Source organism: Macaca nemestrina, chromosome 12 (genome assembly GCF_043159975.1).
Source record: "Macaca nemestrina isolate mMacNem1 chromosome 12, mMacNem.hap1, whole genome shotgun sequence".
Taxonomy (NCBI): Eukaryota; Metazoa; Chordata; class Mammalia; order Primates; family Cercopithecidae; genus Macaca; species Macaca nemestrina.
In genome coordinates this window covers 50,977,220-50,994,058 of record NC_092136.1, presented here as the reverse complement: position 1 = coordinate 50,994,058, position 16,839 = coordinate 50,977,220, and the positions used below count along the sequence as shown (strand labels likewise).

At 37.1% G+C, this 16,839-nt stretch overlaps 1 protein-coding gene across 2 annotated transcripts in view; it reads left to right on the top strand.

Moving 5' to 3' along the window:
* The window catches only part of LOC105486928 (phosphodiesterase 3B), a 206,540-nt gene that overhangs the window by 135,876 nt on the left and 53,825 nt on the right, over positions 1 to 16,839 (top strand). For both annotated transcript variants that reach the window (XM_071075053.1, XM_011750068.3), the window contains exon 5: positions 8,860 to 8,966. In XM_071075053.1, the coding sequence (XP_070931154.1) occupies positions 8,860 to 8,966 (107 nt within the window). The remainder of the gene's footprint in view (positions 1 to 8,859; positions 8,967 to 16,839) is intronic.

The window sequence follows — 16,839 nt, the reverse complement described above, 5'->3', positions numbered from 1 at the left end:
CATTGGTGAGCAATTTAAGCTTTTTAAAATTTAATTTAGTCCCTCTCCTCTCCCTGGAGGTTGGGAAGTGGAGCTGAAAACCCCCATCCTCTAATCCTGTCTTGATATTTCAAGTGACTAGCCTCCATCCTGAAACTGCCTAGGAGCTGCGGGCCATCAGTCAACTCATTAGCATACAAAAAGACACTTTGGAGATCCTCAGGATTTTAGGAGTTGTATGCTAGGAAACAGGCACTGGACTAAAACCAAATATGTATTTCACAGTATCACACCAAGTCTGACTTTAATCACCTTCCTATCAACTATTAGTAATCATTGGAACTACTACTCTGCTTGTCTTCTGTTTTCTTCGTATTTATTTATGTAATTTTATTGAGGTGTGTATTTATCTGTTGCTGGGCCAGGACATAATGGGAAGATTCAGGAACTAATCAGATAACTTATCATTTGACCTGTAACTCTTAATTCTAAATAGCTAAATGAATGTATGATATACAGAAATTATTCAAAGACCCTGGATCAAGATAGAAGACATTGGAGCAGTGCTGTGGTGCCATTCTGAAAGGAGAAATCTCTCTTTGTCTTGACTATTAATCAGGGAATCAGGGAGTGGACTTTGGTAGAAAACACAGATTTTTCTCTCTTTTTTGAGTTTTCTTTCTTTTTTATTTTAAACTAGAAGCTTTTAGAGTGTTTGTATGCTGTGAATGATACGGACAAGAACATGTTTATGAGATTTAATTTTGTTTGCATGACTAAGTATTTGAAAGCTCAATTCATTATCTTATTATTATTATTATTGTTATATTATACTTTAAGTTCTGGGGTACATGTGCAGAATGTGTAGTTTTGTTACATAGGTATACACGTGCCATGGTGGTTTGCTGCACCCATCAACCCGTCACCTACTTTAGATATTTCTCCTAACGCTATCCCTCCCCTAGGCCCCCACCCCTGGACTGGCCCCAGTGTGTGATATTTCCCTCCCTGTGTCCATATGTTCTCATTGTTCAACTCCCACTTACGAGTGAGAACATGCACTGTTTGGTTTTCTGTTCTTGTGATAGTTTGCTGAGAATGATGGTTTCCAGCTTCATCCATGTCCCTGCAAAGGACATGAATTCATCCTTTTTTATGGCTACCTAATATTCCATGGTATATATGTGCTACATTTTCTTTATCCAGTCTATCATTGATGGACATTTGGGTGGGTTCCAAGTCATTCCTATTGTGAATAGTGCCACAATAAACATACATGTGCATGTGTTTTTATAGTAGAATGATTCATAATCCTTTGGATATATGCCCAGTAATGGGATTGCTGGGTCAAATGGTATTTCTTGTACCAGATCCTTGAAGAATCACCACACTGTCTTCCACAATGGTTGAACTAATTTACACTCCCACTAACAGTGTAAAAGTATTCCTGTTTCTCCACATCCTCTGCAGCATCTGTTGTTTCCTGACTTTTTAATGATCACCATTCTAATTGGTGTGAGATGGTATCTCATTGTGGTTTTGATTTGCGTTTCTGTAAGGACCAGTGATAATGAGCATTTTTTCATGTTTGTTGGTTGCATTAATGTCTTCTTTTGAGAAGTGTCTGTTCATATCCTTTGCCCACTTTTTGATGTGTTTTTTTTTCTTGTAAATTTGTTTAAGTTCTTTGTAGATTCTGGATATTAACCCTTTGTCAGATGGATACAGTGCAAAAATTTTCTCCTATTCTATAGGTTGCCTGTTCTCTCTGATGATAGTTTATTTTGCTGTACAGAAGCTCTTTAATTAGATCCCACTGGTCAATTTTGGCTTTTGTTGCCATTGCTTTTGGTGTTTTAGACATGAAGTCTTTGCCCATGCCTATGTCCTGCATGGTATTGCCTAGGTTTTCTTCTAAGATTTTTGTGGTTTTAGGTCTTACGTTTAAGTGTTTAATCCATCGTAAGTTAATTTTTGTGTAAGGTGTAAGAAAGGGGTCCAGTTTCAGTTTTCTGCATATGGCTAGCCAGTTTTCCCAACACCATTTATTAAATAGGGAATCCTTTCCCCACTGCTTGTTTGTGTCAGGTTTGTCAAAGATCAGATGGTTGTAGATGTGTGGTGTTATTTCTGAGGCCTCTGTTCTATTCCATTGGTCTATATATCTGTTTGGTACCAGTACCAGAGGAAAGAACAGGCAGTAATGATTGCTCTTCTGCAGCCTCTCCTGGTGGCACCCAGGCAAACAGGGTGTTTTGGTTACTGTAGCCTTGTAGTATAGATTGAAGTCAGGTAGCATGATGCCTCCAGCTTTGTTCTTTTTTCTTAGGATTGTCTTGGCTATGAGGGATCTTTTTTGGTTGCATATGAAATTTAAAGTAGATTTTTCTAATTCTGTGAAGAAAGTCTATGGTAGCTTGATGGGGATAGCATTGAATCTGTATATTACTTTGGGCAGTATGGCCATTTTTGCGATATTGATTCCTCCTATCCATGAGCATGGAATGTTTTTTCATTTGTTTGTGTCCTCTCTTATTTCCTTGAACAGTGGTTTGTAGTTGTCCTTGAAGAGGTCCTTCACATCCCTTGTAAGTTGGATTCCTAGGTATTTTATTCTCTTTGTAAAAGTTGTGAATGGGAGTTCACTCATGATGTGGCTCTCTTTTTTGTCTATTTTTGTTGTATAGGAATGGTTGTGATTTTTGCATATTGATTTTGTATCCTGATACTTTTCTGAAGTTGCTTATCAGCTTAAGGAGATTTGGGGCTGCGGCAATGGGGTTTTCTAAATATGCAATCATGTCATCTGCAAACAGGGACAATTTGACTTCCTCTTTTCCTAATTGAATACTGTTTATTTCTTTCTCTTGCCTGATTTCCCTGGCCAGAACTTCCAATACTATGATGAATAGAAGTGGTGAGAGAGGGCATCCTTGTCTTGTGCTAATTTTCAAAAGGAATGCTTCCAGCTTTTGCCCATTCAGTATGATATTGCTTGTGGGTTTGTCATAAATAGCTCTTATTATTTTGAGATACATTCCATTGATACCTAGTTCATTGAGAGTTTTTAGCATGAAGGGCTGTTGAATTTTGTTGAAGGCCTTTTGTTCATATATTGAGATAATCATGTGGTTTTTGTCATTGGTTCTGTTTATGTGATGGATTACATTTATTGATTTGTGTATGTTGAACCAGCCTTGCATCCCAGGGATGAAGCCTACTTGATCGTAGGATAAGCTTTTTGATGTGCTGCTGGATTCGGTTTGCCAATATTTTATTGAGGATTTTCACATCAGTGTTCATCAGGGATATTGGCCTGAAATTTTTTTTTGTTGTGACTCTTCCAGGTTTTGGTATCAGGATGATGTCGGCCTCATAATATGAGTTAGGGAAGATTTCCTCTTTTTCTGTTGAGTGGAATAGTTTCAGAATGAATGGTACTAGCTCCTCTTTGTACCTATGGTAGAATTCAGCTGTGAATCTGTCTGGTCCTGGACTTTTTTTGGTTGGTAGGATATTAATTACTGCCTCAATTTCAGAACTTGTTATTGGTTGGTTCAGGGATTTGACTTCTTCCTGGTTTAGACTTGGGAGGGTGTATGTGTCCAGGAATTTATTCATTTCTTCTAGATTTTTTAGTTTATTTGTGTAGATGTGTTTATAGTATTCTCTGATGGTAGTTTGTATTTCTGTGGGATCAGTGGTGATATCCCTTATATCATTTTTTTTATTGTGTCTATTTGATTCTTTTCTTATTCTTACTTATTAGTCTGGCTGGTGGTCAATATATTTTGTTGATCTTTTGAAAAAAACCAGCTCATGAAATTCACATTGATTTTTTGAAGGGCTTTTCGTGTCTCTGTCTCCTTCAGTTCTGCTCTGATCTTAGTTATTTCTTGCCTTCCGCTAGCTTTTGAATTTGTTTGCTCTTGCTTCTCTAGTTCTTTTAATTGTGATATTAGGGTGTCAATTTTAGATCTTTCCTGCTTTCTCTTATGGGCATTTAGTCCTATAAATTTCCCTTTACACACTGCTTTAAATGTGTCCCAGAGATTCTGGTATGTTGTGTCTTTGTTCTCATTGGTTTCAAGGAACATCTTTATTTCTGCCTTCATTCTGTTATGTACCCAGTAGTCATTCAGGAGCAGGTTGTACAGTTTCCATGTAGTTGTGTGGTTTCTAGTGAGTTTCCTAATCCTGAGTTCTAATTTGATTGCACTGTGGTCTGAGAGACAGCTTGTTATAATTTCTGTTCTTTTACATTTGCCGAGGAGTGTTTTACTTCCAATTATGTGGTCAGTCTTAGAATTAGTGCAATGAGATGCTGAGAAGAATGTAGGGTCTGTTGATTTGGGGTGGAGAGTTCTGTAGATGTCTATTAGGTCCACTTGGTGCAGAGCTGAGTTCAAGTCCTGAGTATCTTTGTTAATTTTCTGTCTCATTGATCTAATATTGACAGTGGGGTATTAAAGTCTCCCACTATTATTATGTGGGAGTCTAAGTCTCTTTGTAGGTCTCTAAGAACTTGCTTTATGAATCTGGGTGCTCTTGTATTGGGTACATATGTATTTAGGATGGTTAGTTCTTTTGCATCGATCCATTTACCATTATGTAATACCCTTCTTTGTCTCTTTTGATCTTTGTTGGTTTAAAGTCTGTTTTATCAGAGATTAGGATTGCAACTCCTGCCTTTTTTTTTTTTTTTTTTTTTTTGCTTTCCATTTGCTTGGTAAATATTCCTCCATCTCTTTATTTTGAGCCTGATGTGTCTTTACAGGTGAGATGGGTCTCCTGAATAGATCACACTGATATGTCTTGACTCTTATCCAATTTGCCAGTCTGTGTATTTTAATTGGGGCATTTAGCCTGTTTATGTTTAAGGTTAATGTGTGTGAATTTGATCCTGTCATTATGATGCTAATTGGTTGTTTTGCCCTTTAGTTGATGCAGTTTCTTCATAGTGTCAATGGTCTTTACAACTTGGTATGTTTTTGCAGTAGCTGGTACTGGTTGTTCCTTTCCATGTTTAGTGCTTCCTTCAGGAGCTCTTGTAAGGCAGGCCTGGTGGTGACAAAATCTCTCAGCATTTGCTTGTCTGTAAAGGATTTTATTTCTCCTTGACTTATGAAGCTTAGTTTGGCTGGATATGAAATTCTGGGTTAAAAGTTATTTTCTTTTGGTGGATCATGAGGTCAGGAGTTTGAGTTCAGCCTGACCAACATGGTGAAATCCCATCTCTAATAAAAATATGAAAGTTAGCCAGCCTTGGTGGTGTGTGCCTGTAATCCCAGCTACTCAGGAGGCTGAGGCAGGAGAATTGCTTGAACCTGGGAGGCGGAGGTTGCAGTGAACTGAGATCACACCACTGCATTCCATCGTAGGTGACAGAGAGAGACTCCATCTCAAAAAAAAAAAAAAAAAAGAATATTGGCCCCCATTCTCTTCTGGCTTGTAGGGTTTCTGCTGACTTCCCTTTGTGAGTAACCCAAGCTTTCGCTCTGGCTGCCCTTAACATTTTTTCCTTCATTTCAACCTTGGTGAATCTGACAATTATGTGTCTTGGGGTTGCTCTTCTCAAGGAGTATCGTTGTGGTGTTCTCTGTATTTTCTGAATTTGATTGTTGGCCTGTCTTGTTAGGTTGGGGAAGTTCTGGATAATATCCTGAAGAGTGTTTTTCAACTTGACTCCATTTCTCCTGTGACTTTCAGGTATACCAATCAAATGTGGATCTGGTCTTTTCACATAGTCCCATATTTCTTGGAGGCTTTCTTCGTTCCTTTTTATTCTTTTTTCTCTAATCTTCTTGCTTTATTTCGTCAAGTTGATCTTCAGTCTCTGATATCCTTTCTTCTGCTTGATCAGTTCGGCTATTGATACTTGTGTATGCCTCACAAAGTTCTCGTGCTGTGTTTTTCAGCTCCATCAGGTCATTTATTTTCTTCTCTACACTGGTTATTCTATTTAGCAATTCGTCTGACCTTTTTTCAAGGTTCTTAACTTCCTTGCATTGGGTTAGAACATGCTCCTTTAGCTCAGATTAGTTTGTTATTACCTACCTTCTGAAGCCTACTTCTGTCAGTTTGTCTAACTCATTCTCCATCCAGTTTTGTTTCCCTGCTGGTGAGGAGTTGTGATTATTTGGAGGAGAAGAGGCGTTGTGTTTTTCGGAATTTTCAGCCTTTTTGTGTTGGTTTCTCCCCATCTTCGTGGATTTATCTACCTTTGGTCTTTGATGTTTGTGACCTTCGGATGGGGTCTTTGAGTGGACATGCTATTCTTCTGTTGTTCGTTTTCCTTCCAACAGTCAGGCCCCTTTGCTTCTGGTCTGCTGCACTTTACGAGAGGTCCATTCCAGACCCTGTTTGCTTGGGTGTCACCAGGAGAGGCTGCAGAACAGCAATCATTACTGCCTGTTCTTTCCTCTGGAAGCTTTGTCCCAGAGGGGCACCTGCCAGATGCCAGCAAAAGCTCTCCTGTGTGGGATGTCTTTCAGCCCCTGCTGGGAAGTGTCTCCCAGTCAGGGTACCTGGGGGTCAGGGACCCACTTGAGGAGGCAGTCTGACCCTTAGCAGAGCTCGAATGCTGTGTTGGGAGGTCTGCTACTCTCTTCAGAGCCATTAGGCAGGGATGGTTAAGTCTGCTGAAGCTGCACCCACAGCCATCCCTTCCCCCAGGTGCTCTGTCCCAGGGAGATTGGGGTTTTATCCATAAGTCCCTGACTGGGGCTGCTGCCTTTTTTTCAGAGATGCCCTGCCCAGAGAGGAGAAATCTGGCAGTCTGGCCTCAGTGGCCTTGCTGAGCTGCAGTGGGGTCTGCCCAGTTCAAACTTTTGGGTGACTTCGTTTACACTGTGAGGGTAAAACACCTACTAAAGCCTCAGCAATGACAGATGCCCCTCCCCACACCAAGCTTGAGCATCCCAGGTGGATCTCAGACAGCTGCTGTGCTGGCAGTGAGAATTTCAAGGCAGTGGATCTTGGTTTGCTGGGCTCTGTGGGGGTGAGACTTGCAGAGCCAGACCACTTGACTCCCTGGCTTCAGCCCCCTTTCCCGGGAAGTGTAGGGTTCTGTCTTGCTGGCATTCCAGGTGCCCCTGTGGTATGGAAAAAACAATACAACAACAACAAAAAGAAATTCTTGCAGCTAGTTTGGTGTCTGCCCAAATGGCTGCCCAATTTTTTACTTGAAACCCAGGGCCCTGATGGGGTAGGCACCGGAGGGACTCTCTTGGTCTGTGAATTGCGAAGACTGTGGGAAAAGCGTAGTATCTGGGCTGGAATGCACTGTTCCTCACGGCACAGTCCCTCACAGCTTCCCTTGGATAGGGGAGAAAATTTCCCAACCTCTTGCCCTTCCTGGGTGAGGTGATGCCTCACCCTGCTTCGGCTCACCCTCTTTGGGCTGCACCCACTGTCCAACCAGTCCCAGTGAGATGAACCAGGTACCTCAGTTGGAAATGCAGAAATCATCCAGCTTCTGCGTCGATCTTGCTGAGAATTGCAGACTGGAGCTCTTTCTATTCGGCCGTCTTGCCCGGGAACACACAGATTTTTCTATTTGAATGTTGCCCTGGGTGGTACTGTTACTCTTCCAGTCTTTGCCACTCCACATGTAGGCAATTGCCAGTATGAAATAATCAAAAGAATAAGAATCCAGCTTAAAAGAGTATTCAAACACAAGCTGAGGATGCCCATCCAGGAAACACAGACTCCAAGGAAATAGGGTCAGTGCTTCAAAGTTGAAAAGTTAGGATCATATTTGTATAGGCAGAAAACAAAGATGTTTAGCAGAATAACATATTCCACAAAAAGTTGGCTTCTGAGTTACAGCAGTTTGATTAGTTACAGATTGTTTGTTTTCTTTTTCCAATTTTAAAGAATATATTTAACATTCCATCTTAAAAAACATGTCTTTGTGTATGAGAAGAAAAAGGGAAGTTAATCTATAATGAAGATCAGCAGTAAAGAGGGAAGGAGTCTTCTCTGACATCCTGTAGTTTTTTGCAGCATTTAGCAAAGCAATGTAAGTTAGGGAGGAAAAAAGGCTAATCTGTAATCAGGGAAATCAAGGTTGTATCTGCCTAGGTTACAGCTGCCTGTTAATGACTGAGGTCCCAAAATCACATTCCTTTAAGTCTCAAAATAAAAGTTCCAGACTTTGGTTTTGAATTACTTGTTTTCACACAATGAAAATATGAAGAATGACAGAGCATTGGCAGGGAGATGAGTTCATTGGGTGATGAGTTCATTGGGTGGTATTATTTGCTTACTGCTTGTTTTTTGCCTACACTAATAAAAGTTGTCAACATCTGTGAGGATAGGGAACAGAAAAAAATGAAAAACTGTACTTTAGTCCAGTAGTTCGCAGTGAGGTCACTGGATCAGAAACTCCATCATGTAAGAACTTGTTAGAAGTGCGGATTATATGGCCCCACCCCAGACGTAGTGAATCAGAAACCTTGGGAATGAGACCAGCAGCCTATGTTTCAAGAAACCTTCAAAGTAGTTGTGATAACCTGCTTTAGCCCAGGGATCGGCAGTCTACAGCCTATGGACCTAATCTGGTCTATAACCTGTTTTTTTGTAAGTAAAATTTTATTGAAACAAAACCATACCCGTTTGTTTATTTTAGTTTATGGATGATTTTGTGCTATAGCGGCAGAGTTGAGTAGTTACAATAGAGAACATATAGCCAAAGTATTTACCATCTGGTTCTTTACAGAAAAAGTTTGCTGACTCCTGCTTTAGACCTTAGGCACTAGAGGCCCAAACTCTGAATTTATGAGAATATATTTGCTAATTAAATTGAGGACCGTAAGGAAAAAAGATGAAACTTTTCATAGTTTTTACAAATTTTAACCTGTTATTTTTCCCTTTTAGTCAAGGATGCTATCTAAATGGGCCTTTTAATTCAAATCTACTGACTATCCCGAAGCAAAGGTCATCTTCTGTATCACTGACTCACCATGTAGGTCTGAGAAGAGCTGGTAAGAAATCATTCTTTATGACTCAGATATGGGGGTTCTCAAAGTATATGATAGTGTAAACAGTTTTCATCACACATTTACAGCTAATTTTGAATACAATTTCATGTGTTGTGAGTTAACATGACTTAGCAGTTTGGGGTGGCTACTAGTTGACCATTTGCTAATTCTTTCAGTAAACACTTTTAGAATATCTACTCTGTACCAAGTACTTTGCTAAGCAGTAGGGATTCAGGGATAAAATATATAACTATTTAACTAACCTGAATGGTTGCAGACCCAGGACAAGGGAAAATCTTCAAGAAAGAGTATTTTTTTTCGTAGAATAGTAATTATGGAGAAAAGAATTTTAGTATTAGAATAAAAAAAAACTATGACTTCATCCTGGAAAAACACTATAATAGGAATTTTTTTAATTAAAAGATTATAGAATGATTAAAAACTCTTAGATGAAAGATATGTTAACAAATACAATGTAGGAATAGCAAAGCAATACTGATAAATTCTGCTTTTAAAGTACATTATGGCTGATATTACATAGATACAATTTTGTGATTGAGATATACAATTACAACATTCTTTTATACACAATACACTACAAAGCATGTGAAGAGGTCAGAAAATGTTACTGATAATCAAGAAAAGCAGGCACTAGAAAAAGATCTACATATGATATTGATGCTGTATTTTACAATCTTTAAAATAACAATGATGTTTAAAAGGAAATGGAAGGAATAATGGCTAAAATGAATGGATACTTCAAATAGAGAACTAGAACACATAGAAAAGAAATGGACAGTCTAGAATTGAGAAATGCACTTGATTAAATTAAAAGCTTATTCAATGGTTTAAGAATGGATTGGATACAACAGAATACAAAAGTAGTGAACTTGAAGACAGAGAGATAGAAAATTTCCAAACTGAAGCGCAGAGAAGGAAAAATACATAAATAACAGAACAAAGTTTAAGAGACATATGGGACATAGAATTTCTAAAATATGTGTGACTGAAGTTCCAGAAGGAAAGGAGAGAAACAAAAGGACGGAATAATTTCCCAAAACTAATAAAAGAAAGCAAATAACAAATTCATAAAGTGCAGTGAGCCCCAAGCAGGATAAATACAAGAAAATCACAGCTAGATATATGAGTCAAGCCTCTAAATTATAAAGAAAACGTTTCAAAAGCAACCAAGCAAGGTTGTTTTTATTTTTCAAGGAACAACAATAATACTGACAGTGACTTGTTAACAGCAACTGTGAACTCCAAAGACAATGGAGTGGCATATTTTAAAAGGTGTCGAAAGAATAAAACTTGACAACATAGAATTCTTTATCCAATGAAGAAATATTCTTGAAAAATTAAATTGGAATAAAAATTTGTTTTAGTATCCTCACTCTCCTGTGACAGTAACTGTGGTGATGGGTATGTTAATTAACTTGATTGTGGTAATCATTTCACAGTAAAAATGTAAATCAAGTCATTATGTTGTACACCTTGAATACATGCAGTTTTTGTCAATTATACCTCAGTAAATCTGGAAAAAATCTTTTAGTAAATCAGATGAGAAGCAGAAAAACGTACATTTTTTTCAAACAAACAAAAGCTGAAAGAATTTGTAGGTGGCAGACCTGTGCTTCTAAGATTCAGTAAAGCAAGTTTCTTAGGCAGGAGGAAAATTATCCAGATTGAACCATGGAACTGCAAGAACAAACCAAAAGCACTGGTAAGGCTAAATAGGTGGGTGAGGATTAAAAAATATTGATGGGTCAAAAAGTGGGCAAAGGATATGAATAGACAGTTCTCAAAAGAAAACAATTATGCAGCCAACAGACATATGAAAAAATGCTCATTATCACTGGTCATCAGAGAAATGCAAATCAAAACCACAATGAGATAACATGTCACGCCAGTTAGAATGGCGATCACTAAAAAGGATTATAAATCATGCTACTATAAAGACACATGCACACGTATATTTATTGCAGCACTGTTCACAATAGCAAAGACTTGGAACCAACCCAAATATCCATCAAGAACAGACTGGATAAAAAAATGTGGCACATATACACCATGGAATACTATGCAGCCATAAAAAGGATGAGTTCATGTCCTTTGCAGGGACATGGATGAAGCTGGAAACCATCATTCTCAGCAAACCATCACAAGAACAGAAAACCAAACACCACACGTTCTCACTCATAAGTGGGAGTTGAACAGTGAGAACACATGGACACAGGGTGGGGAACATCACACACTGGGGCCAGTCCGAGGGGGGAGGCCTGGGGGAGGGATAGCGTTAGGAGAAATACTTAATGTGTGTGACAAGCTGATGTATGCAGCAAAACACCATGGCACGTGTATACCTGTGTAGCAAACCTGCACATCGTGCACATGTACCCTAGAACTTAAAGTATAATAATAATAAAAAATTGATGGGTAAACACAATAATAACTTTCTTTTAGCATTTATGAAATACGTAGAAGTCAATATATGACAACAGTAGCATAAAGGGTAGTCAAGGGGTAAATGGACTTAAATTTGTCATAAGGTACTAGCAATGCTTGAAAAACAGTAAAAAGTTCTAATTTAAGATAAACTAATAATCAAAGATGAACATTGTAATATCCAGGGGGCCAATTAAAAGACCAATAGAAAAAGATATAACTAAAAAGCTTATAAGGAGATAAAATGACATGCTTAAAAAAAACTTGAATAAGAATCTGAGAAAAGAAAAGCAAAAACAGAAGCAAAAACAGAAGAAACCCATAAAAAGTAAATAGTAGCATGATGGATTAAGCACACTTTATTACATTAAATATATACCTTTGGGGCAGAGGAAGGGATCTGACTAGAGTTGTCAGTATATTATCTGAAATGTCAAGTTTTCAACAAAAAATTACACTCCAATTAAAAGACAAAGATTAGGCTGGGCACTGTGACTCACACTTGTAATCCCAGCACTTTGGAAGGCTCAGGTGGGTGGATCACCTGAGGTCAGGAGTTCGAGACCAGCCTGGCCAACATGGTGAAACCCCATCTCTACAAAATACAAAACTAAAAATTACAAAAATTAGCCAGACGTGGTGGTGGGTGCCTGTAATCCCAGCTACTTGGGAGGTTGAGGCACGAGAATCGCTTGAACCTGAGAGACAGAGATTGCAGTGAGCCGAGATTGTGCCACTGCACTCGAGCCTAGGCGACAGAGTGAGACTTCGTCTCAAAAAAAAAAAAAAAAGAATCTTCTGACTGCTCATTGGTTGATGTCCAAATTATGCTGATCCCCTGACTTCCAGGAAACCATGCTTAAAAATATAATCAAAAACTTAACAGAAAAAGCTAACAGAGAACTAAGTAACTACACATTGCAGGAGAAACAGAATCTACACAATTAATTCAGGTAAGTCACTAAACAAATAATCAGAAAGAAGAAAACAAACACAAAACCAGCAACATAATAGACCTTTGGTGTTGGAGGGATCTGATATAAAGCTGTTACAGTATTTTATGTAAAATGTACAATTTTTAACAAAAATATATGAAACATGCAAAGATACAAGAAATTTTTGACATATACCCAAGGAAAACGTAACCAACAGAAATTATCCCTGAAGTGGATTAGAGTTTGGACTTAGTATAAAACAAAATTGTGACATGGTTTTAATAATTATAGAGTAAGGCTACTTTTACCTCAATATTGGATTGGTGGTTCTAGCCAGGGCAATTAGGTAAGAAGGAATAAAAGGAAAAAGTACAACTGTGTTTGCAGATGGCATGAGCTTATATATATAAAATCCTAAGAAATTCACTAAAACCTATTATCATCAATAAATAAGTTTATCAATGTGGCAGGATATACAAATATCAATTTATTTCTATATGCTAACATTAAGGAATCCAAAACTCAAGTTACAAAAAGATTTCCATTTACAGTTAGCATTAAAAAATCTTTGAAATAAATTTAACAAAATAGTATAACACTTTGACAATGAAAACTATAAAATATTGTTGAAATTAAAGAAGACCTAAATATATTGGAAGACATTCCACGTTTAAGGATCAGAAAACTTAATATTATTAAATGGCAGTATTCTTTAAATTGCACTAGATTCGATACAATCCTTATCAAAATTTCAGCTTTGCCAGAATTGACAGTCTGATGCTAAACTTCATGTAGAAATGCAAGAGTCCCAGAATAGCCAAAACAGTTCTTTAATAAAAAAGAAGAAAAAGTATGAGGACTCCCACTTTCAAATTTTAAAACTTACTACCAGGCTACAATAATTTAGATAGTATGGTACTGGCATAGAGATATTTCTGTTCAATGAAATAGAATTCAGGTTTTAGAAATAAACCTTGACATATATGGTCAAGTGATTTTCAACAAGGATACCAAGATAATTCATTGAGGAATGAATCATATTTTCAATAAATAGTGCTGCGACAAGTGGTTATGAACATGCAAAATAATTGATTTAGAATCCTACCTCTCACCATACTGAAAAATTGACTTGAAATACATCATAGACTCAAATGTAAACATTAAAGCCATAAGAGAGAACAAGTGTCGGCAAGAGTGTGGAGAAAAGGGAAACTTTTGTACACAGGGAATGTAAATCGGTGCAGTCATTATGGAATACAGTATAGAGATTTCTCAAAAAATTAGATAGAACTGACATATGACCCAGCAATTTCTCTTCTGGGTATATACCCAAAGGAAATGAAATCAACACCTTGTAGAGATATCTGCTTTCCCATGTTCATTCACAGTAGCCAAGGTTTGGAAATAACCTAACTGTTAATCGATGGATGAGTGGAGCAAATAATATTTATATATATATATATATATGTAAAATGGAATATTATTTGGCTTTATCAAGGAAGGAGATCCTGCCATTTGTGACAACATGGATGAACCTGGAGAACATTATGCTAAGTGAAATAAGTCAGACACAGAAAGAAAAATACTACTTGGGGTCTCACTTATATATGGAATCTGCAAAAAAAGTCAAGATTCATAGAAAAAGAGTAAAATGGTGGTTACCAGGAGCTTGATGGGGTAGTGGAAATGGGGAAATAGAGGTCAAAGGCTACAAAGTTGTAGATATATAGGATCAAGAAGTCTAGAGATCTAAAGTACAGCATGAAAACTGTAGTCAATAATAATACATTGTATACTGGAAATTTTGCTAAGAGAATAGATTTTTAGGTGCTCTTACCACACATACATACACAAAAGGTGTCTGTGAGATGATGGATATGTTAATTTGCTTGACTGTAGTAACCATTTCACTATGTTTGTGTATATCAAAACATCATGTTCTATGCCTTAAATATGTACAATAAAAAGAAGCAAAAATAAAAGCACACATTATGAAAAAAGCTTCCATTATACCCTTTGTACTAGAAAATGAACTGGAAGCCAAATAAAAGAAAAAGGATTCCATGAGGAATAAAAGTTAAAACCATAAAACTTATGAAGAAAACATCAGAGAAAATATTGTGACTTTGGGTTTCGAATAAGGCATTCTTAAATGTGATACCAAACGCATGGTCCATAAGTGAAAAATATTGATACATCAGAATTCATCAAAATTGAAAACATTTGTACTTTAACAGACAGCATCAGGAAAGTGAAAAGACACAGGATAAGATAAAATGTTGGCAAATCATATTTGACAACAGGCTTGTATCCAGAATATGTAAATAACTCTTGACAACTCAATAAGAAAAAGAAAAAATGGCCTGATTAAAACATAGATCTCAACCTGGGCAACCTAGCAAGACCCTTTCTCTACAAGAATAATAATAATAATAATAATAATAATAATAAATTAGTTGGGCATAGTGGTGTGACTTGTGGTGGCACCAGCTGCTCAGGAGGCTGAGTTAGGCGGATCACTTGATCCCAGGAGGTAGAGGCTGCAGTGAGCTATGCTGATACTGCAGCACTCCAGCCTGGGTGATAGAGCCAGATCCTGTCTCAAAAAAAAGTATAAATAAAAATAAAAGAAGGGAAAGAAAATAGAAGGTCTGAATAAATGTTTCTCCAAAGAACATATACAAGTGGCCCATAACCATATGAAAAGATGCTCAGGATCATTAATATTTTGGAAAATACAAGTCAAAACCACAGGGAGCTACCATTTTACACCCACTAGGATGTCTGTAATTATAAAGACAGACAGTAACATGTTTGGGTAAAAAATATTCAGAAGTTAGAACACTATACAATACATTGCTGATGGGAAAGTAAAATGATATAGCCACTTTGGAAGACAATTTGGCAGTTTCTCAAATTTTAAACAAGTTACCATATGACCCAGAAATTCTACTCCTTGATACATATCCAAGAGAAGTGAAATCGTAGGTCCACACAAAAACTTGTACGTAAATGTGTATAGCAGCATTATTCATAGTAGCCAAAATTAGAAACAACCTAAATGGCTATCAATAAATGGTTAAACAAAACGTGGCTTAACCATACAGTAGAATATTTTTTGTCACAAAAATAAAATGGAGTAGCACTACATGGCATACCGTTGAATGAACCTTGAAAACATTATGCTAAGTTAAATAAGGCAGTCACAAAAGACTACAGAGTGTGCAAATCTACTCATATAAAATGTCTAAAATGGACAGATATATAGATAAAGAAAGTGTATTAGTGGTTACTATGATTTTAATGTTTGTGTACCTCCAAAATTCACATGTTGAAACCTAATCCCCAATGAAACAATATTAAGAGCTGGAGCCTTTTGGAAATGACTAGGTCATGAGGTTGGAGCCTTTGTGAATGAGATTAGTGCCCTTATAAATGAGGCCTGCGGGAGCTAGCTATCCTGTCAGCCATGTGAGGATACAGTGAAAAAATTACCATCTGTGAGGCAGAAACTGAGCCCTCACCAGACATCAAGTCTGCTGGCACCTTGGTCTTGGTCTTCCCAGCCTCCAAAACTGTGAACAGCCAATTTCTGTTGTTTACAAATTACCCAGACTAAAGTATTTTTTATAGCAGCTTGAATGAACTAAGACAGTGGTCACCTGTGACTATGGGTAGGAGGGACAGCAATAGGGAATGACTGCTAATGGGTATAGGGTTTCTTTTTGAGTTTATGGAAATATTCCAGAATTAGATAGTGGTGATAGTTTCACAACTCTGTGGATTTCTAAAATTCCCTGAATTGTACAATTTAAAATAGTAAATTTTATGGTATGTGAATGATATCCTAAAAAACTGTTTAAAAAACACATAAGCATGTTCTGTCACCACAGTGTAATTAGATTTAAAAACATCTATCAATAGATCTGCAGAAAATCCTCAAATTATAAATAACCTATGAGTTAAGAAAAAACAATGAAAATTAGAAATTATTTTGAGCTGAATAATAATGAAAATAGGACTTATTAAAATGTGGGAAGAAGCTAAAGCAGTGCTTTGTTGGGAAATTTATAGCAAAAAAAGAGAAAAATTAAAAATCAGTTAAGCTTACATTTTAAGAAGCTGTAGGTTTAACAGCAAAGTAAACCAAAAGAAAGAAGAAAACGTGACACTGATACAAAAAGATGACACTGATACAAAAAATGATAAAAAGTCTGAAGAGTCATATATCTTCTAACGAAATTCAACCTGTAGTTAAAAACCTTCCTACAAATAAAATTGTAGCTCCAAATGACTTTACTGGTAAATTCTTCCCAATATTTAATATTGTTATGAAAGATTATATCCAGTGCCTTAGTTTTCTATAGCTGCTTGCTGTAAACTGAATATTCATATCCCCTCACTTACACCCCAATTCATATGTTGAAACCTAATCTTCAATGTGATGGTATTTGGAGCTGGAGCCTTTGGAAGTTGATTAGGTCATGTGAGTGAAC